Consider the following 20644-nt stretch of genomic DNA (forward strand, 5'->3'; position numbering starts at 1 on the left):
GCGAATAGGGTCCGGCTGGGAAACAGTGACCCGCGGCAGGTGCAACTGCGAATAGGGTCCGGGTGGAAACAGTGACCGGCGGCAGGTGCAACCGCGAATAGGGTCCGGCTGGGAAACAGTGACCGGCAGCAGGTGCAAACGCCAATAGCGTTCGGGTGGAAACAGTGACCTTTTCGGCCTCCAATTTTTTCTGGCCTCTACTATTCACCGGCCTCCCACCCCTTTCCAGGCTCCCACCCCTTTTTGCCCCCCACCACTTTTCTGCGTCCAATTTTTTTCTGGCCTCTACTTCTCTCCAGCCTCCCCCCGCTTTCTGGCCTCCCACCCCTTTTTGGCCTCCCACTCATTTTGCCCTCCAATTTTTTCTGGCCTCTACTTCTCTCCAGCCTCCCACACTTTTTCGGCCTCCCACTCCTTTTCGGCCTCCAATTTTTTCTGGCCTCTGCTATTCACCGGCCTCCCCCACTTTCTGGCCTCCCACCCCTTTTTGCCTCCCACTCACATTTGCCTCCAATTGTTTTCTGGCCTCTACTTCTCTCCAGCCTCCCACCCTTTATTTGGCCTCCCACCCCTTTTTGACCTCCCACCCCTTTTCGGCCTCCAATTTTCTCTGGCCTCTACTTCTCTCCAGCCTCCCACACATTTTTGGCCTCCCACTCCTTTTCGGCCTCTAATTTTTTCTGGCCTCTACTTCTCTCCAGCCTCCCACACTTTTTCGGCCTCCCACTCCCTTTCCGCCTTTAATTTTTTCTGGCCTCTACTTCTCTCCAGCCTCCCAATCTTTTTTCACCTCCCACCCCATTTCGGCCCCCAATTTTTTCTGGCCCCTTCTATTCACCGGCCTCCCACCCCTTTCCATCCTCCCACCCCTTTTTGCCCCCCCCTCACTTTTGCCCTCCAATTTTTTTCTGGTCTCTACTTCTCTCCAGCCTCCCACCCCTTTTTGGCCTTCCACCCCATTTCGGCCTCCAATTTTTTCTGGCCCCTTCTATTCACCGGCCTCCCACCCCTTTCCATCCTCCCACCCCTTTTTGCCCCCCCACTCACTTTTGGCCTCCAATTTTTTCTAGCCTCTACTTCTCTCCAGCCTCCCACACTTTTTCGGCCTCCCACTCCTTTTCGTCCTCTAATTTTTTCTGGCCTCTACTTCTCCCCAGCCTCCCACCCTTTTTTGGCCTCCCACTCCTTTTTGACCTTCCACCCCATTTCGGCCTCCAATTTTTTCTGGCCCCTTCTATTCACCGGCCTCCCACCCCTTTCCATCCTCCCACCCCTTTTTGCCCCCCCCTCACTTTTGCCCTCCAATTTTTTTCTGGCCTCTACTTCTCTCCAGCCTCCCACCCCTTTTTGGCCTTCCACCCCTTTTCGGCCTCCAATTTTTTCTAGCCTCTACTTCTCCCCAGCCTCCCACCCCTTTTCGGTCTCCCACCCCTTTTCGGCCTCCAATTTTTTCTAGCCTCTACTTCTCTCCAGCCTCCCACACATTTTTGGCCTCCCACCCCATTTCGGCCTCCAATTCTTTCTGGCCTCTACTATTCACCGGCCTCCCCCACTTTCTGGCCTCCCACCCCTTTTTGCCTCCCACTCACTTTTGCCCTCCAATTTTTTTCTAGCCTCTACTTCTCCCCAGCCTCCCACCCTTTTTTGGCCTCCCACTCCTTTTTGGCCTTCCACCCCATTTCGGCCTCCAATTTTTTCTGGCCCCTTCTATTCACCGGCCTCCCACCCCTTTCCATCCTCCCACCCCTTTTTGCCCCCCACTCACTTTTGGCCTCCAATTTTTTTCTGGTCTCTACTTCTCTCCAGCCTCCCACCCCTTTTTGGCCTCCCACCCCGTTTCGGCCTCCAATTTTTTCTAGCCTCTACTTCTCCACAGCCTCCCACCCTTTTTTGGCCTCCCACCCCTTTTTGACCTCCCACCCCTTTTTGGCCTCCAATTTTTTTCTGGTCTCTACTTCTCTCCAGCCTCCCACACTTTTTTGGCCTCCCACCCCTTTTCGGCCTCCAATTCTTTCTGGCCTCTACTATAAACCGGCCTCCCACCCCTTTCCAGCCTCCCACCCCTTTTTGCCCCCCACTCACTCTCGGCCTCCAATTTTTTCTAGCCTCTACTTCTCCCCAGCCTCCCACCCTTTTTTGGCCTCCCACCCCTTTTTGTCCTCCCACCCCATTTCGGCCTCCATTTTTTTCTGCCCTCTACTATTCAACGGCCTCCCCCCCCTTTCAGGAAAAAAGTGGCAGTAAAAACATGTGGGAGGCCAAAACTTGGTGGGAGGCCGCAGGGAAGTAGAGGCCAGAAAAAAGTGTCTTTGTCCTGATCGGCATGGGTCTCTTTTTGTCCACAACTTCTCTGGCCCGTTCCCGTGCGTTCTTTCCCTCGCCGTGCCTGTCTGTGCCGCTCTGTGTCCCTGCCTTCCTATTTCCCTCCCTCCTTCTCTTCCTTCCTCTATCCCGTAATCTCGCTCATGCCCCCCCCCGCTCCTGTATCTCCCTGTCCCAGTCCTCCACCCCGTTCACCTCGCCCTCTCTTGGAGCCTTTGTGCTGCTCCCTGTCTCGACTATTCATTACTTCATCTCTCTGTCTTGTTCTCTGTTCCTGTCTTTTCTTATGCTCCACCTCTCTGTCCTCCTCTCTGTTGCTCTTGTTGGTTCTAGGCCAGCATCCTGCCAAAGGGGCTTGCTGGCCTCACCGGTGGCCTCGGCCCTCACCCACCACCAGGAATCACGCCCAGCAAGTCATCATACTGCGGCAGCAGGAAAGCCGGCTCTGGCAGCGCTGTGCACCCGTGCAGTGCTGGCACTGCAGTCCTGCACTTCGCGCACTGAGCACCCACCGATAGCGTGCACGTGGGGTGGCAGCAGCATTTCCTTACCAGGAGGCAGCACCGAGTGTGGCCGCACGACCCCACAGGCATTGGAGCATCACGTTGACGTTACTGGCGGGTGGCAGCGTGGGCACCTCTGCATCGCCCATCTGCAGGACCATGTTGCATTTGCCAGACAGCAGCAGTGAGCACGGGCGAGCGCCACACCCCACACGAGCGGCGGCCGAGCGGCAGTACTGCTCTTTGGATGCCTGGTGGTGCGCCACTGCGCACGCGCTCTCGAGGTACGGGCACAACGCTTTTTGAGGAGCAGCCGGAAGCCCGCAGGAAACCACATGAAAGCAGCAACAAAACTCTCCCTCGTGCTGCGTTGCAGGGACCGCGGTGGTAGCAAGGACTATGCCGTGCTATGCGCGCCCGTGAGCAATGCAGCTGCCTGGCAGCCAAGTCTGCAAAACCTACAGCTCCTGGCACGCGCTGGCAAACACAGCATGGCCGCCTGCAAGCCAAGTGCTGGAAGACCACACGTCCCAGGGAACCGACGTGGCTGACCAGAAACCCCCTCCCCTGGGCTCCCTCACAGCCCCTCGCCCGGGACAAAGGAAGCACAAAAGGCAGCCAGCAGACAGCAAGTGTTTATTCAGTCACACACGTAACAAGTCCCAGAAGCGAGTCTGCTCTGTGGCTCAGGGCCCCTAATGCTCCCCCTGCCCCTGGCACACCTCGGGGCTTGTTCCCAGAGCCACGCTCCTCAGGCCAGCCGGGAACAGTCAGTCAGTCAGTTGGCTCCTGGAAACAGGCTGCTGGGCAGAGCTAGAGACTGCCAAAAATGAGGAGCAGGGTGCAGGACACTAGAAGACAGGAGAAAAGGGGCAGCCGGCTGACCAGTATGGGGGTAGCGAGAAAACAAGAGGCGAAGAATGGGGTGGTGAGAGGATGGGGACAGGGAGCCCGACACGGATATGGAGAAAGAAGCAACAGGGAGAGAAGAAAAGAGGCAGCAGAAAGAGGAAGAAGGAGCAGGACAGACACCAACAAAGAAGGATGAGGAGCAGGATAGAAATGCAGAAAAAAATCTGGGATGGGCAGCACAACAGACACAGAGGAAAAAAGAATAGGGGCGGGGAGCTAGACTAAAAGAGATGAAAAAAGACAAAAAAGCTACAAAGAACAGGGCACAGAGAGAGGAAAAAGCAACGGGGATGGGGAGTCAGGACAGCAAACGATGGAGGGAAAGGGCAGGGGAGGAACACAAATCAAACCACAGAGCTACGTGTTACAGGGCAGAGATGGAAGAACTAGGAAACAGGGACAGAGTGACAGAAAAAACAGACCTGAAACCAAAAACTAATACCAATGCATACAAAAAGAAGGGGGGGGGGGGGGCAGAATTCTAAGACAGGGGAAATAGAGACAGTGAGACGGAGAAAGGACAAAAGCAAGACTACAAGGCGTCAAGAGAATTACTGAATAATAACAGAGCACCAGCCACAAACAGACCACGAAAGGGAAAAGATCACACGGGGTATGGGGCACAGAGGAAGGAATTCAAAAACCAGGGACAAGGAGCCAGACAGAGAGAGAGGCAAAAATTAAATGGGGAAAAGAGACAGACCGCAAGGCAGAGAGGATGGAATTGATAAATAGAGACAGGGCACCAGACAGAGCGTGATGGAGAACGGGGAAAAAACCCACTTTTATCACAAATCTCTGTATCGCACCAACAAGGTATGAAGCCCCGCTGCCCTCCAGAGCGCCCCAGGAGCGCCCTAACCCCGTCCCCACCCCTACACCCGCTCCCTCAGACCGACACGGCCGCCGGGCCGCCCTGGCTGAGAACTACAGCTCCCGGCATGCCCCGCGGGACGCCGGCGCTCCCACAGCCCCGCCGCCTCGCCGCAGCGGGGCACCCCAATACCTGGCACCCCGTCCCCGGATGCCCGAGCGCACTGTATCGCGCCTACCCCTCACACCGCTCCGGAGCCGCCACGGCCATGACAGACTCGGCGCAAGCGGCTGCTCCTCTCCGCGCGGGAGGGAAGATGGCGGCCGCGGCCGGAAACGGCGGTGCCTACTTCCGCCTCGGTACGCGCAGGGAGGGGGCGAGCCGGCACTTCCGGCGGCTCTGATTGGGCCTTGCGGCCCGGGCGTGGGTGGGACTTCCCGTCCAGGCCAAGTCCTGCTTCCGGTAAGGGCGGGGGAGGTGGTCGGCGGGGACGGGGCGCCGCTGCCAGAGCGTAGGAACGGGTGAGGCCGCTCGAGGGGGTGGGGCGGTGCCCCCGGGGGGGGGGGAGGGCGGTACGGTACGACCGGGATTCGCATCCCTCCTCTCTCTGTCCCCCCACAGGCCGCCATGAGCCTGCAGTGGACGGCGGTCGCCACCTTCCTCTACGCTGAAGTGTTCCTCGTCCTTCTGCTCTGTGTCCCCTTCGTCTCAGCTGCCAGGTGGGGCAGGAGGGATCCCCTGGGGCTGAGGGGGTGTCCTGGGGGAGGGGTGGGGTTCTCAGGGTGAGGGGGGGGGTGCCCTGCCTCCCATCCCCAACCTGTGCCCCCCCAGATGGCAGAAGATATTCAAGTCACGCCTGGTGGGTCTGGCCGTCGCCTACGGCAACACCGTCTTCGTGGTCCTCATCGTCATCCTCGTCCTCCTCCTCTTCGGTGGGTGCTGGCACCACCCCTCCGGGGGGTTGGGTGCGCAGGGAGCTGGGCCACCACCCCCAGCTGACACCTCCTTCCCACAGATGCCCTGCGGGAGACCCGTAAGTACGACGTGACAGAGCGGGTGGCCCTGCAGAGCAGCCCCGGTGCCCTCGAGCACTTCCACATGAAGCTCTTCCGGGCCCAGCGCAACCTCTACCTGGCCGGCTTTGCCCTCCTGCTCTCCTTGTGAGTCGGGGGAGGGGGGGGGGAGCCAGGAGGGGCCTCGGGGGGCTGCGGGGCCTGACTCACCCTGCCTCCCACAGCCTCCTGCGCCGCCTGGTCACCCTCATCTCGCAGCAGGCCGTGCTGGGCGCCTCCAGCGAGGCCTTCCGGAAACAGGCAGAGGGTGCCAGCCAGGCCGCTCGCCGCTACATGGAGGACAACGACGCCCTGCGGAAGGTACCACGGCTGGCGGGGGGGTGGGAGGGGAAGGAGCACCCCTGGGCACCTCAGGCCCTGACGTGCCGCTGGTGCCCCCTCCCCAGCAGCTGCAGGAGGCAGGGGGTGATGGGGGCAGCCCGTCCCCCCTCCCAGGACGAGAACGAGACCCTCAAGGCCAAGGTGGAGAAGCTGAAGGAGGAGCTGGCGGCCAGCAAGCGCAGTACAGTGGGGGCTGGGGGGCTGTTACGGGGGGGCTGCAGGTTTCAGGGGTGTTGTTGACACACACGTGCCCGCCCCTCCCCAGCTCTGGAGAAGGCAGAGAACGAGGTGCAGGCCATGCGTCGCCAGGCCGAGGGGCTGACACGGGAGTACGACCGGCTGCTGGACCAGCATGCCCGCCTGCAGGTATGGGGGGGGGCTCTAAACTCCCTGCGCCCCCCCAAACCACCCATGCCCCCCTAACACATCATCCCACCATCCCTCCCCCCAGGCTGCCCACGATGGTCCCCGGGACAAGAAGGAGGAGTGATGGACCCGGCCATGCCTCCAGGCCCATGCCCCCCGCCACTGGACCAGGCCACACCACGCCCCTACACCCCCCCCCCCCCCCCAGGCTTGGCGGGGGGCAGCGGGGACAGGACTTGAACAAGGTGTTCCCAGGGGCCCCCGGCTGCCCCCCACAGACACATTTTGGGCCCCCCCTGCTTTGTGGCAGCACACTGGGTCCAGGGAGGACTCCCTTTGCCCCTTCTGGGTGGGTGGGGGGACCCCCCCACCAGCTTCTGCTTCAAATAAACACATGGGATCAGGCTAGGCTCGTCTCCATCCCACACCCCCTCGGGAAACCCCTGACCACCCCAGGCTGCCCCCTCGGCTCCCCTTTGCCCTCCGGCAGCCCCCCCCCTATCCCTCATCTCAGGTCCAGAGACCACCGAGTCTCCACCACCTTTATTGGCACCGTGCGCGGGAGCTCAGGACGGGGACACGCTACGGGGCAGCTCATTCATCTGCGCGTCCGCCCACCCCTCCCCAGTGCCCCACAGCACTGCGGAAACGGCCGTGGGGCCGCTGCGCCGTGGGGCAGTCTGTCCATCTGCAGGGCCCGCAAGGCTGCAGGGACAGCCGTGGGGCAGGTCCCACCGCGGGCAGGGCAGTCTGTCTGTCCGTCCGTGGGGCACCCCCACACGCTATGGGGTGGGGTGCAGGGCCCGGGCCTGGCCCCGCAGCACTTCAAATTCCCTCTGCACAAAATCTGTCAGTGCCTTCCGCATCTCCACCTGCAGGGCAGAGGGCCGGGCCCCACTGAACTGTGGGGCTGGGCCCACAGAGCCTGAGGCCAGGGGAACAGGCCCCGCAGAGCCGTGGGGCAGAGCAGTGTCACCGCACCTGCCGTGGGGCAGCCCTCCAAGCACTCACCGTAGATGTGCCCTCGGCCCGGAGACGCTCCAGGAGGGGCCTGACACTAAACGGTCGCCCCACAACCACCGTGATCCGCTGCGGGACAGCGTCAGTACCCCACAGCCGACCTGGGTGCCCCACAGCCCATCCCACTGCCACCCCCCGGGCCCACGGCCTGCCCCACGGCCACCCGCACTCCCACAGCCCCACCACAGCGCTTCCCAAGCCTGCCCGGCTCCCTGCCCCGCAGCCACCTGTTACCAGCACGCCCCACAGCTGGGGTGTCCGTGTGCCCCCCTCCCCGCCTCCACTCACTCACCTGCCCCACGCGGGGCACGTACGGGGGGGCATTGGGCAGGACGTCGTTCATGCCTGGCACAGGGGTCAGCGGGCACCTGCGTGGCCGAGCAGCAGGACAGGGCCCGGCGCGGGACCCGGCCCAGTGGCGGGACCCCCCGCTCGCCCCCACCCCCCCTGCCTCTCCCCCACAGCCCCGCCTGCTCAGGTCCCACCCTCCCCCGCGGCCCCACGAGCCCCCCCAGCTCCTCCTGCCCTCTGCCCACAACCTCCCAGACCCCCCCATACCCCCCAGCCCTGCTCACCCCCGTGCCACAGGGGCAGGATGACCGGGTCGAGGCGGCACTCGGCCAGGAGACGCCCAATGCCTGCGGGGGGGCAAGGTGGCCGTTTTGGGGGCTTGGGCAGCCCTCGGGGCCAAGGGGGCAGGTAGGGGGCACAGGAGCAGTCGAGGGTCAGGGGACAGTTGAGGGATGGGGGGGCAGTCAGGGGAGAGTTGGGGGGCTCACCCCACTTGAAGCGCACGAACTCCTGCCCCATGTTCACTTTGCCTGTGGGGACATGGGGCTGTGGGGGAGGGGGCAGCAGAGGAGACCCCCAAAGGGTCTCCCAAGCCCACCCAGCTCCTCCCCCCCCCCCCCCCTCCACCCCACCATCTGGATCTGGAGAAGAAAGCGGGCCAATCCCCAAGGCTCCCAGTCCCTCCCAGTTTCCCCCTGACCCCCACTGTAGGTCCCAGGGACCTTGATACAAACACCCACCCCCAGCCCCAGTGCTCCCAGTCTCTCTAGAGCAGGCGAGCCCCCAGTTCCCCCAGTGCCCCCAGTACCCTCAGGGAAGACGTGCACCCAGTCCCCCTGGTTGAGCTTCTCCAGGATGAAGTCCATCCCTCGCTGGTACACGCCATCCCCTGGGAATACCAGTTCAGTGCACTGGGATCCCTCCAGTGCAGACTGGGACCAGCCCAGCACAACGACCCTCCTCGCTCCCCCAAAGTAAACTGCAGTGTCTGCCAGTACAGGCCACAACTACCCCAGTACAAACCGGGATGCCCCCAGTACAGACAGGGATACCCTCTCGGCCCCACACTCCCGCTGCCCAGTTGCCCCCAGTCCCTCCCAGCCGTCCCCCGCTCACCCCGGCACACGGGGACGCAGCGGCCCAGGCTAAAGAAGCGTGAGTGCAGCTCCCGGGTGAAGCAGATGTCAGCAGCTGTGGGGGTCCTGGGCAGGGTGGGACAGGGGGTGAGAAGGGGGGGGGCTTCCTGGGCCCCCCCCCAGGACTCTCTCCCTCACCACCGCATCTTGTGTAAGCTCCAGACGTGCCGCAGCTTCAGGGAACCTGGCAGAAAGAGTGGGGGGCGGTCACAGGGATACACACCCCCAGAGAGACCCAGAGACCCCTCCCAGCTCCCTCAGAAACTCCTGGGGACCGTCCAGCACCCCCCCACCTCCCTCAAGATCCTCTGGAAACCCTCCAGCACCCCCCATCTGCCTCAAGATCCACTGAGAACCCCCCCAACACCCTTGGGACCCCCTGCTCCCCCCAGCACCCTTGGGATCCCCTAGGAACCCTCCAGCAGCTCCCACCTCCGTCCAGATCCGCTGGGGACCCCCCCAGGACCCTTGAGATCCCCTGGGGACCCCCCAGCACCCCAGACCCCCCGCAGCCAGGCATACCCCAGAGGTGGGGGTCGTCCATGCAAGACTGGTGGTTGGAGAGAGTGAGGAGGGGGGTGCGGGGCCCCCGGCTCTCCACCAGCTCGTGCAGCACCTCGGCGTTGTGCACCCGCAGCCGGTTCAGGTAGCCTGGCAGGGGGACGGGTGCCTGGGGGGCGCGGCGAGGAGAGGCTGCGTCCCCCACCCCCCGCCCTCCAACCGCCTCCGCCCCCCGGCCGCTGGCGGGGCACCGGCGGGGCACTCACGGGTCCAGATGCAGCTGTAGGTGCCCACCAGGCCGGTGACGATGCGGCTGGCCAGGGCCCAGGGCAGGGGCGGCCCCGCGGGGAAGGGCCACCTCACCGCCAGCGGCATGCTGCCATCGCGGGGGCCCGGGACGGCGCCTGGGGACGGGGGTGAGGTGGGACTGGGGGCCACGGAGGGCCGGGGACGGCAGCGGGGCCCCTCCCGCCCCGCCACCCCCACGCCGGAGCCCCCGGCCCGCGGCCCCCCAGCCGCCCCTAGCGTAAAGCGCGCCGGCCGCCCCGCCGCGCGTCGCGAAGGTCGCGCAGCAGGACTCTCCTCCTGCCGTCAAGCGAGCCGGCCCCCGCTCCCCCGCCCACCCACTATCGCAAACGGGGCGGGGGGGGGGGGGTATGCCGTCAAGCGCGGCGCAAGGTCGCAAATGTGGCGAGCGGGGGGAGGACCCATGGCAGACGAGCAGCACTGGGCAGAAGGGACGGTAACCGGGGAGGGCTAGGAAGGCGGGGCACCATAGAGGAGCAGGCACGGGCCGCCCCCTTCGCGGACGCCACCAATCCCCGCTCGGGCCCCGCCCCCTCTCTCGGGAAGGGCTCCGCCCCCCGCCGCCGGGCGCCGTCACCAGGGCGACGCCCGGCGCCATTTTGGCGAGAGGCGGTGGCCGCCATTTCGGAGGGGCGGGGAGAGCGGCCGGCCACCGCCCCGCCCCGCCCGCCCGGCACGGCTCTGCGGGGGACCCGGTGGCGGCGGGAGACGGAGGTGGAGCGGGACGGGCAGGTACCGCCGCTCGATCCCCGCAGGGACCCCCGCCCCGCCCTCTCCGGCCGACAGCGGGCCCTGGGCCCGGCCTCACCCCGCTTCCCCCGCCCTGCTCTCCCCGCAGGGCCCCCCAGGGGCGGCCGCCGCTGCCATGGCCGCCGTCTGGCAGCAGGTGCTCGCCGTGGATGCCAGGTGAGCCCCGTGGGCCCCGTGGCGCCTGGTCACTTTGAGGGAGAGGGGCACCCCTGGGAGCGGGGACATGCCCTGACGCCTGGTCCCTTTTGGTGGGGGGACACGACCCTGGCACCTGGGGCCTCGTCAGGGAGGACACCCTGATGCCCAAGTCCCTTTGGTAGGAGGTGGATCCTGGGTTCCTTTTTGGGGAGTACCTGGGGCCCTGACACCTGCGTGGATCTACTCCCCCCACACCACGGTGCCACCCGCCTCCCACCCCTCACCGCCTCTCCAGCATGCCATGCCGGCTGCTGCAGGTATGAGGGTCCCCCTGTGTCCCCAGGTACGCAGCCTACCGCACACCCCGCTGGCCCCAGTTCCGGACACAGTACGTGCGGCGCCGCAGCCAGCTGCTGCGGGAGCAAGCGCAGGGAGGGGCGCTGGAGGGGGGCACCCGGCGCTGGTACCTGCGGGTGCGCACCCGCCTGCTGGCCCAGCGCTACGGGGCCCTGTCCGAGCAAAGCAGCTGCCGCGCACACAGCAGCAGCGCTCTCCGTGCCAGCCGCACCACCCTCGACCGCATGGAGGTATGGTCATGGCAGGGGGACAGGGGGGACAGGGGCTGCGAGCCCTTCCCAGGGGGGCGGGAAACACACCCGGTGGGGGCTGCAGCACCTGTTTTGGGGGAGCTCTGGGGTCCCAGCACCCGTTTTGGGGGAGCTCTGGGGTCCTGGTACCCCCTGGGGTCCCCACGACCCAGTGGAGTGCAGGGGCCCCCACAGCTGTGTCTTCCCCTAGGACTTCGAGGAGGACCCACGGGTGGCCCGGGGACACCGGCGTTCCCTCAGCCGTGGCTCCCACCCTGGGGTCCCCCGCGGGGCCCCTGATGAGCGGTGAGCACACCTGGGTCTCCTGGGGTCAGTGGGTGCTGAAGGAGGGGGGTCAGGGTGCTGACACCAGGATGCCTGGACCCACAGCCCCGCTGGAGTGGTGCCTACACCGCTGGCAGAGGCAAGCCGCGCCATGGCCGGGGACACAACGCTGAGCGAGAACTACGCTTTCGCTGGTGTCTACCATGTCTTCGACCAGCACACCGACAGCGCCGGTAACTGGGGTGGGGGGGAGGTGGGTTACCCCCTGGGTGCCCGCGGCAGCCGGTGCTGGCTCGCAACGGCACTGACGGGCACCCGTGGCCGGGCAGTGCCAAAGGTGCAGTTCGCACACGATGACCGGCATCTGCTGGCCTGCTGCTCGCTGGATGGCACCATCTCGGTGTGCCGGCTGGCACCAGGGCCGCCAGCAGTGCTCCGGGTGCTGCGAGGCCACGGGGGTGGAGTGGCCGACTTCGCCTGGTCCCTCTCCAACGATGTCTTGGTGTCGGCCTCCCTGGATGGCACCCTGCGGCTCTGGGCCCCCGCTGATGGGCGCTGTATCCGCCGCGTACCTGACCCCGACGGTGCTGCCCTGCTCTGCTGCGCCTTCCAGCCACTCAACAACAACCTCACTGTGGTCAGTGATGCCCCCGCAGCCCACTGGGACCCAGCTACATCCCCCCAGGCCCCCCCTGACATTCCCCCGGGTCCTCCTGGTGCATCCTGGGTGCCCGCTGTTTCTCCTGGATGCTCAACTACCACCTCCCTGTGGTCAGCGACGCCCTCTCTGTCCCACTGGGCCCCCCTACATCCCCCCGTGTCTCCTCGGCACATCCTCTGCCCCTGGGAGCCCCATCCTAGATGCTTCTCTCGAGCACGGCAGCCCCTGGTGATCACCTTGAAGGACTGGGGGAACGGGGGTGGGCAGGGGTGCCTCCCCATCCCACAGGATCTCAAGTGCCCCCCCGCCCTGTCCCCAGGTGGGCAGTGCCCGGCACATGGTGCGGGTGGTGAACATCTCGACGGGGAAGGCGGCGCGGGGCGGGGCGGGACGGCTGCCCGGGCGGGTGCTGGCACTCTGCTTCGACGCCCCCGGCCGCGTCCTCTGGGCTGGCGACGACCGCGGCTCTGTCTCTTCCTTCCTCTGCGACCCCGGCACTGGTACGGGCACCGGGAGGGGCTGGAGGGAACGCAGGGGAGCTGGGGCGCAGCACAGGGGTGTCATAAGGGTGCTGTGGGCAGTGGGGGGCCAGGGGGTGGTGTGGGTGCTGGGGCGGGGGGTGGCGACGTTGCATCTCAGCGTGCTGACCCCCCCTCCTTGTCCCTCCAGGGCGGCTGACGAAAGCCTCACGGGTGGTGGTGCAGGCCGGCGGCTCCATCACCTCGCTCTCAGCCCGGGCCTGGGCCAGCCGCGAGGCCCCCGACCCCTCTCTGCTGGTCAACGCCTGCCCCGACCGCCTGCTGCTCTTCCGGTGCGGGGACCTGTGGGCAGCGGGGGGCGAGGGGGGCTGGGGGTGGCCGCAGGGCTCATCCCCTCTGTCCCCCCCAGGGTGGTGGAGGAGGAGGGCTCGGGGGCACCAGGGCTGCGGCTGCGGCGCAGCTTCCCCACACGGCACCTGGGAACAGCCCCTGCGCAGCTGCTTCTGCCCCCTCATGTCCTTCCGGCAGGGTGCCTGTGTGGGTACGTCTGGGGTGCCGGGGGGGGGCAGGGGGGTCGGGGGGGCAGGGGTGCACGCAGGGGCGCTGTGGGTACATATGGGAGTGCCGGGGCGAGCAGGGAGGGCAGCACGGGGTGGGGGGAGGCACCAGGGGCTCTGGGGCTGCTTGCCCGGAGGAAGGGGACTGATCCTACAGCACCGTGCAGGGAGGGGGCACGTGACCCCCGCCCCAGCACCCCCATCCCTGTTCCCGCAGTGACGGGCAGCGAGGACGCCTGCGTGCACTTCTTCGACGTGGGGCTGAGCGGCACGGGCCACCGTCAACACACTGCAGGGCCACGGTGGGGCCGTGCTGGCCGTCGCCTTCAACTGCGACGAGAGCCTGCTGGCCTCCAGCGACGCCGCGGGCACCGTCATTGTCTGGCGTCGCCAGCACGCCTGACTTCCGCCCGCCCTGCGCGCATCACACCCCCCGCCCCGTGTCCCCCCCAGCACGGCACAGACCCCCCCGCTGCGTTCAACAAGCGTGTTTGCACCCGGCGCTGTGGCTCAGAAGAGGTACTTGCGGCAGGCGGCAGCCCCACACTTGCACTCAATGCGGCCCCGGGCCCGGGGGGAGCTCCCCAGGCCCCCCCCCGCCAGCCCAAAGTTGGAGTCCATGCGGGTGCTCTCGGCGTCCACCGGGTCCACTGGAGGTGGGGGGGAACAGGGGGTGAGGGGGGCGCTGGCACCCCCGCCTTCCCCACAGCGCTGCCATGGCCTGGCCTCCCCCAAATGCCCTCTGCCAGTGGCACAACGCGTCCCCCCCTGACCCCCCAACCCCATGGCAGAGGGGCTGTCCCGCATGGTGAGGGGGGGCCGCGTGGGGCGGGGGGCAGTACCGTGCATGTTGTAGTCGAAGGTCAGCTCCTCACCAGCGCGGATGGGCCGGGTGGCGAAAGAGGGCGATGCGCGGCAGCCGCTCGTCCAGGTTCTCGATGAAGACGTTGTACACCTGCAGGTTGGGGTCACACTGCCCGCGGCAGCCCCGTGGGTGGGTGTGGCTGCAGGGGGCGTGTCCCCGGCAAGCCCTGCCCATGCAGCGAGGGGAGTGGGGTTCCCAGAGTGGGTGGTGCTGCAGGAAGCCCCTCCCCATGTGAAGCCCCACCCCATGCTGTCACACCCACAGTGGGCAGTGCTCTGACAGGCCCCTCCCCAGGAGACACCCTCCCACCCCCCCTCCGGGGAAGCCCCTCCCACTCACACTGTGGTTGACGAAGTGGGAGATGTTGCCGTAGTGGGCGGCATCCACGGTGTAGACGTCCTCCACGTAGTCCAGGTCGAAGAGGTACGTGGCTCCCTGCCGGTCGTACACCTGCCCGCGGCGCTCCGCCTCTTCCGACGTGATGATCTGGGGCAGGGCCACCGCGTCACCCCCCCTGCCCGCCCGCGCCCCCCTGCCCGCGCCCCGGCAGGCGCTCACCTCCCCCACGTACTCCATGACGAAGCTGTTCTTGCGGATGCGCTCCAGGTGTGCGAACGCCCCAGCCGCGGCCGTTGCCGGTGCGGAAGATGCAGAGGTCATAGCGGATGCCCTTCTGCACCACGCGGTTGGGGCAGTCGGCGCCGCAGCGGCACCGCGAGTTGCACTCGTAGATGGGCAGCCCCGCCCGGATGCGCACCTGCCCCCGCCTCGTTGTAGGCGAACTTGTTGTGGGAGGCCCCGGGGCAGCAGCCGCCCCCCGCCTCTGCCAGGCAGTCGCGGCACTCACAGCCCACCGCCACCGGCGTCAGGCTGATGCCGGCCCCCACCTTGTATTCGTTGATGTAGACGAAGTCCCGGGGGGGGCCGTGCAAGTCCACCTCGTTCTCCACGGCGATGCGGCCCTGGTGGCTGCGGGTGCTGTTGAGGAGCCGCTCCCAGCGCCGCAGGGCCCGGCGCTGCTCCGCCTTCTGCACCAGGTAGGAAGCGGTGCGGGCGGGCAGCCCCCGCGGGCCGGGCCGCACCGGCCCCCCGGGGGCGCGGGCCAGGTCCTGGTGCAGCTGCTTCAGCAGCCCGCGGCACCGCAGGTTCTTGCGGGGCTCCCAGGTGTTGGCAGCCTCGGGGTACCCCCGCCACTTCACCAGGTAGAAACTCCTCGTCCTGCAGCGGGAGCGGGGGTCAGGGGGGGCCCGGGCTGCCTGGGGGCCTCTGGGGGTCAGGGGGCACCCCGGGGATCCCCTGGCGTTGGCTGCGGGCCCCGTGGTGCATCCGGGGCAGCCCAGGCACCCGGGGGCATTAAAGGGGACACTCGGGGTGACCGAGGAGCGCAGTGTCTGGGGACCCTGGGCGACCTCACGAGGTTCAGGGAGTCCCCTGGCACCTCAGGGCCCCATTTGCCACCTAGAGGGGCGGGGGGATCGCGGAGCCCGGGGGCCCTGTGGGGGCCATGAGGGGTCTCGCCCTTGAAGAGGACCGCGGGGTCGCGGCCCCGCACTCACCCGCACGCGCTTGTAGTCGCAGAGGTACTCCACCTCGAAGTCCCCCAGGTTGCGGCGGGTGATGCCCAGCGCCCGGCACCGCACGCCCTCCAGCCGCACAGGTCCTGCAGCCGCGACCACGACGACAAGCAGCAGACGGAGCAGCCTGGGGGCGGGGGGGTGCCGTTACCGGGGGCGGGGGCCGGGGGACGGGACCCCTCCGGCACCGAGGACTCCAGCGCGCACCCGCACCCGCACCCGCACGAGCCCGGACCCCTCCCCCCCGCCGCCTCCCCGCGGCACCGCCGCCGCCAACGGTCGCCGCGCGCCCCCTCAGAAAAGGGCGCGAAACGGCGTGTGCCGCCCGCCGCCGTTAACCGGCCCCGCCGCGGACGGGCGCCGGCCCCCCACGCGCCCCCGCCCGCGCGCACCTTTTAAATTTTCCGCCATTTTCTGCTGCTTCTTTTTTTTTCCTTTTTCCCCCTTTTTTTTTTTTCCTGCACTTCCGCCCGGCGGGCAGCGCGCGCGAGGGGCAGGGCCTCCCCCACCCCCGCCCGCTCCCATTGGCGGCGGCGCTGCCTCATTTCCATGGTGTCGGCAGGCTCCGCGCGCGGCCCGTTTGCCCCGAGAAGGGCCGGTTTTGACTCATTTCTCCGCGGCTCCGCCAGACCCGACCCCGCTCGGGGTTCGGGGCCGCCCCGGCCCCGGCCCCGGCCCCCTCCCCCGCCCCGGATTCCTCCCCTACGAGCTGCACCGCAGCTGTCCGGCTCATTACGTGTTCATCAGTCCTAAAAGCGTCATTAACCAGCAGTCATCCGTGTCTCGTGGCCTTTATTGGCATTTGCGGGGGTCAGGGGGGGTCCTGGGGGTAGCTGGGGGGCAGGGAGGGGGGCCTGTGCCCGCCCGAAGCCGGGCAGGGCAGGGTAACGCAGGGCTGGGGGGGACTCAGTCGTCCCACTCGTCGTCCTCATCCTCATCCTCGCCGTCCTCAGCCTCGTCTGGGGAAAGCAGGGGGTCAGGGGGGACACACGCAGCGGGTGGGGGCTGCGGGGTGCCCCCTCGCTGTGGGGTGGCTGTGGGGTGCTCACCCGAGGAGTGGATGACTCTGCTGCGCTTCTGCATGACGTCCATCAGGGCCCCCACCAGCCCCCCCGCACCGGGGCTGCCACCACCGCCCTCAGGGGCCTCGGGGGTCTGGGGGGGGCGTGGGGGGAGTCAGGGCTGCCCCATGGCCGGGACGCTGACCCACACCCACCAGCCCCATGGCAACGTCCCCCTCTGCTCATGCCAACCCCAGGGCACCATGGCAGACACCCACCTTCCCAGAGAGTAACGGGACGCTCCCTTCCATCCACGCCAGTCCCGGGATCACGGCAGCCGCCCACCCCCACAGCAGCCCCAGGGGGATTCCCCCCCACCGATGGGGGACACCCCCCAACCAGCCCCAGAGGATCGTGCGGCCCCCCCGCCCCAGCTGACCTTGTTCAGGGTCACGCCCTGGCGGATCTGGTCCAGCAGAGCCCCCCGGGCCGGGGGGGGGGCGGGGGAGCCGCCGGCGCCGCCGCCGGGGGGCGGCGGGGGTGGGGGAGGCGGTGGAGGGGGCGGGGCCGCGGCAGCACCCGGAGGGGCGGGGCCGCGGCCCGGGGGCGGGGCGACGGGCCGGTGGGCGGGGCAGCGGGGGGACCCCCGCGGGGGGGGGGGCGGGGGGCCCCCTGGAGGGGGGGGGCGGGGGGCAACGGCCCCGAGCTGGCCGCGGGAGGGTCCGGCGGGGGGGGGGGGGGGGGGGCGGGGTGCCCCCCCGGCCCGGCGGGGGAGGGGGACCTGTCGGAGGGGGGAGAGAGACGTTAATTAGTGCCTTAACGATTCGCCCAGCACCCAGGGGCCCGGGGGCCTGCACAGACCCTCCGAGGGGGGAGTTGTACGGACACTGTGACATGGGGGGCCGTGAACCTTATCGTGGGGGGCTGCTACAGCTTATAACGGGGGGGGCTGTATGGACACTGCCATGGGGGGGGCACGTGGGTCCGGTACGGGGGAGCCATATGGACCCTGTAATCGACGGGGCTGCGGGGGGGAAGTACAGGACCCTTGAAATCTTTGGGGAGGGGCCATATGGATCCCCTAATGCCCAGGCAGGGCTGTGTGGGAAAAGTTCCTGTGGCCCCCCGTGCCGCCAGGGGGGCGTTGGCGGTGCCTGTGGGTGCCCATGGGCGCGGCGGGGCTCACCCTGCCGGCGCATCTCCTCCCGCACGGCCTGCAGCCCGCCCCGGCCCTGGATGAAGTCGTGGATGAGGCGGGAGGTCTCGGCGTCGGCCAGTTGCGCCTCGCTGATGCCGGCCCGGGCGAAGAGCGCCCGCAGGGCAGGGTCCAGCGCCGCCACCTGCGCACCCCCGCACCGTCACCCCATGCCGTCACCTCCCCCCGCCACGCCGGGGCGGGATGTGGGAGGAAACGCGGGAGGGAACGCGGGACCCACTTACATCAAAGCCGTTGTTGGGGGTCCCAGCCGATGTGACCGACGTGCCTGGGGGAAGGGTGATGGTGAGGGGGCCGCCTGCCCCACAGCTGGACCCCCTACGTGCCCCCTGACACGCGGTGTGGTCCCCTCCACCACATACAGCCCCACACGCTCCCCGCCCAGACCCACTTGAAGCCGGAAGGGGCCCCGATGTCAGCCTTGGAGATCTTCTTGCGGCCTTTCTTCTGTTCACTGGCTGTGGGGCTCGCCGTGGGTCCCGCCGTGGGCCCCGTGGGACTGGGCAGCCCCCGGTAGCGGGATGCCGTGATGTCGGGGTTGGCGATAGGCACGGCCGGGAGTGGGGGGGCTGCGAGGGGAAAGACCCGGCTGAGAAACCCTCTATGGGGCAGCGATACCCCACTACGGGAGCGGGGAACCCCCACACTGGGGCAGGCACTCACCGCTGCCATCGGCGGTGGCCATAGGGGCCCGGGGCAGGCTCCCGCGGCGCTCTGCGGGGCAACAGGGGGGTGTTGGCACCGCACCGCACGGCCCCCCCTTGTGCCCCCCCAGCTCTGCTCCCCCGCAAGACCCCGGGGACAAGGGGACTCACCATCGCTGGGGGGTGGCGGGGGCGGGGAGCTGCCGCTTCTCTGGGGGGAGAGAGGGGAGAGGGGGTGAGCGGGGGCTGCCCGGGGCACAGCGGGGGCTGTGGGGCCACGCCGGTGCGTTTTGGGGGGCCGCGCTCTCACCCGCCCGCTGCTGTCGCCGGCGCAGCCGCTCCTGGACCAGCCCCTCGAAGGCGGCCGCCTCCCCCTCGTCCGCAAAGTTCAGCCCTGCCGGACCCTCCTGTGCCGCCAATCAGGGACCCGCCCCGAGGGACCCGCCCGCAGGCAACAAGCCCCTCCCACATGTCCCTGCCCCATCCTTAGCCCCTCCCACATCCTCAAGCCCCTCCCACATATCCAAGCCACCCCCACATCCCTTAATCCCTCCCACATGCCCCACCCCACCCCTTAGTCCCCACATCCCTTAGCCCCACCCACATGTCCTCAGCCCCACCCCTAGCCCCTCCCACAACCCAAGCCCCCCCCATGCCCCACCCCACCCCTTAGCCCCTCCCACATCCCACAGCCCTGCCCCAACACCCATAGTCCCTCCCACAGCCACTTGGCTCCACCCACTGTCCCTAAGCCCCACCCCCTGAGCCCCACCTCTACACACCAGCCCCACCCCACCCGTGGGCCCCGCCCCTCTCGTGGCCCCACCCACTCACGTGGGAAGCGAAGGTGTGGAAGAAGGGGGCGGGGGCGGCGTAGCCCATCTCCCCGTGGCAGCTCCTGCTCCCACCACAGGCTCCCGGCCTGCACCAGAGCATCGGGCACCCAGAGACCCCCGGGGACCCCCCCAGGGACCCCCCGACCCCAAGAGATCCCCAGAGACCCTCTGACCCCGAGACCCCCAGGGACCAGGGACCCCCCTGACCCTGGAACACCCAGGGACCTCCCTGACCCCATGAGACCCCCCCAAAACCCCCCCGACCCGGAGAGATCCCCAGGGACCTCCCCCTGACCCCCAAGGACCCCCACAACCCCGAGAGATCCCCAGGGACCTCCCCCTGACCCCCAAGGACCCCCCCCAACCCCGAGAGACCCCCAGAGACCTCCCCCCTGACCCTGAGAGAGCCTCAGGGACCCCCCCGGGACACCCCGACCCTAAGAGACACCCCCGGGCACCCCCAGGACCCCCACTCACGGCCAGGCAGTAGAGACGAATGAAGTAGGAGCGGCGGGGGCTGTCCCGCACCAGGCAGGCGACGCCGCAGCCCCGCTTGGCCCAGGACCCCCCGGGCCCCCGGCTCCGCCACCACCAGCTGCACCACTGCCGTCGCCAGTGTCTGCAGGGACACCGTGTGCTCAGACCCCCACAGATCCCCCCCAAATCCCTCCCAAGACCCCCCACAGCCCCCCATGGCCCCCCCTAAGCCTCCCGTGGGGCCCCCCCAGAGACTGCAGTGCCCCATGTTTCCCTCCCAGGACGCCAAGGGCCCCCCAAATCCCCTCAGGGCCCCCTCAGACCCTCCCATGGGACTTCCAGCCCCCAGCCAGGCCCCCAGGAATCCCCCTCAGGGCCCCCCCCCCGCCAAGGACTTCGCGGGACACCCAGTTACTGCCCCGACCCCTCCAGTCCCCCATTAGCCTGCGCTGAGGCCCCTCAAGTGCCCCCCCAATCCCCCTCAGGGGCCCCCCAGGACCCCATGGAACCCCCAGCTCCCCCCATTACACCTCTAGTCCCCCATTAGCACCCTCCAAGGCACCCCAAAATCCCCCCAGGACCCCATGGAACCCTCAGCTTCCCCCTCCAAAGCCCCTCCAGTCCCCAGTTAGCCTCTACAGGCCCCTCTAACCCCCTCCTAAGGCCCCCCCCCGAGCTCCCCCCCGGCCCCTCACCACACATTTCCGGCCCAGGAGCTCGAAGAGCTGCAGGTTTTCCTGCTCCTGCAGCAGCCCCGAGGGGACGTTGTCGCCCACTGGGCCCACCCCCCGACCCCCCCGGCTCATCCCCTGGATGCCTGGGAACCCCCCAAAATGCCTGGGTCCCCCCTGAACGTCTGGGTCCCTCGCAGAGGCCTCTTCCGCCCGGAAGCACCCAGGGCCCTGAGGTGGCAGGGACGTCACCTCCGGGCTCAGAGGGACTGGGAGGGGGAACTGGGGGACTGGGAGAGACTGGAAAAGATGGAGAAGACCTGAGAGAGACTAGGAAC

General features: G+C 67.8%; 5 protein-coding genes and 1 long non-coding RNA gene across 11 annotated transcripts; 2 read left to right on the forward strand and 4 right to left on the reverse strand.

Annotated features, from left to right (window-relative positions):
- Positions 1–3442: 3442 nt before the first annotated feature.
- On the reverse strand, positions 3443–4926 carry LOC141917012 (uncharacterized). Its single transcript, XR_012621226.1, has 2 exons — positions 4790–4926; positions 3443–3676 (listed from the first exon to the last, which is right to left on the reverse strand). It is a non-coding gene; the product is annotated as an uncharacterized LOC141917012 (long non-coding RNA).
- A 59-nt stretch (positions 4927–4985) lies between these two features.
- Positions 4986–6717, forward strand: BCAP31 (B cell receptor associated protein 31). Its single transcript, XM_074810032.1, is given in 9 exon segments — positions 4986–5072; positions 5173–5270; positions 5383–5483; positions 5567–5711; positions 5789–5924; positions 6011–6034; positions 6036–6126; positions 6211–6311; positions 6397–6717. Coding segments are annotated over 8 exon segments (729 nt in total). The 5' UTR covers positions 4986–5072; positions 5173–5178; the 3' UTR covers positions 6436–6717.
- A 122-nt stretch (positions 6718–6839) lies between these two features.
- Positions 6840–9861, reverse strand: TAFAZZIN (tafazzin, phospholipid-lysophospholipid transacylase). Of its 6 annotated transcripts, none has more exons than XM_074810027.1 (10): positions 9526–9861; positions 9281–9409; positions 8897–8942; positions 8739–8824; positions 8431–8511; positions 8111–8152; positions 7907–7969; positions 7624–7676; positions 7323–7400; positions 6840–7208 (listed from the first exon to the last, which is right to left on the reverse strand). In XM_074810027.1, exons 1-10 carry the CDS (start codon positions 9632–9634, stop codon positions 7137–7139), a joined length of 759 nt encoding a protein of 252 aa, XP_074666128.1. In that variant the 5' UTR covers positions 9635–9861; the 3' UTR covers positions 6840–7136. The 6 variants fall into 6 exon arrangements, with proteins under 6 accessions (XP_074666128.1, XP_074666129.1, XP_074666127.1 ...); XM_074810028.1 differs by having other exon boundaries at positions 6840–7221; XM_074810026.1 differs by having other exon boundaries at positions 6840–7183; positions 9526–9856.
- A 302-nt stretch (positions 9862–10163) lies between these two features.
- On the forward strand, positions 10164–13523 carry WDR13 (WD repeat domain 13). Its single transcript, XM_074810024.1, is given in 12 exon segments — positions 10164–10297; positions 10404–10471; positions 10797–11040; positions 11252–11346; positions 11431–11558; positions 11655–11962; positions 12306–12486; positions 12656–12797; positions 12875–12944; positions 12946–13006; positions 13240–13286; positions 13288–13523. Coding segments are annotated over 11 exon segments (1455 nt in total). The 5' UTR covers positions 10164–10297; positions 10404–10430; the 3' UTR covers positions 13426–13523.
- Positions 13496–15872, reverse strand: SUV39H1 (SUV39H1 histone lysine methyltransferase). The gene is given in 10 exon segments (XM_074810033.1): positions 13496–13672; positions 13865–13922; positions 13924–13995; positions 14227–14373; positions 14446–14493; positions 14495–14653; positions 14655–15105; positions 15433–15538; positions 15541–15588; positions 15854–15872. Coding segments are annotated over 10 exon segments (1248 nt in total). The 3' UTR covers positions 13496–13532.
- A 364-nt stretch (positions 15873–16236) lies between these two features.
- WAS (WASP actin nucleation promoting factor) lies at positions 16237–20524 on the reverse strand. The gene is given in 15 exon segments (XM_074810079.1): positions 16237–16420; positions 16511–16616; positions 16741–16872; positions 16905–17134; positions 17649–17802; positions 17903–17914; positions 17916–17946; positions 18070–18300; positions 18494–18533; positions 18633–18729; positions 19157–19213; positions 19215–19244; positions 19636–19731; positions 19733–19777; positions 20331–20524. Coding segments are annotated over 15 exon segments (1425 nt in total). The 5' UTR covers positions 20442–20524; the 3' UTR covers positions 16237–16367.
- Positions 20525–20644: the final 120 nt, after the last annotated feature.

This window comes from Strix aluco, chromosome 33 (genome assembly GCF_031877795.1).
Source record: "Strix aluco isolate bStrAlu1 chromosome 33, bStrAlu1.hap1, whole genome shotgun sequence".
Classification (NCBI taxonomy): Eukaryota; Metazoa; Chordata; class Aves; order Strigiformes; family Strigidae; genus Strix; species Strix aluco.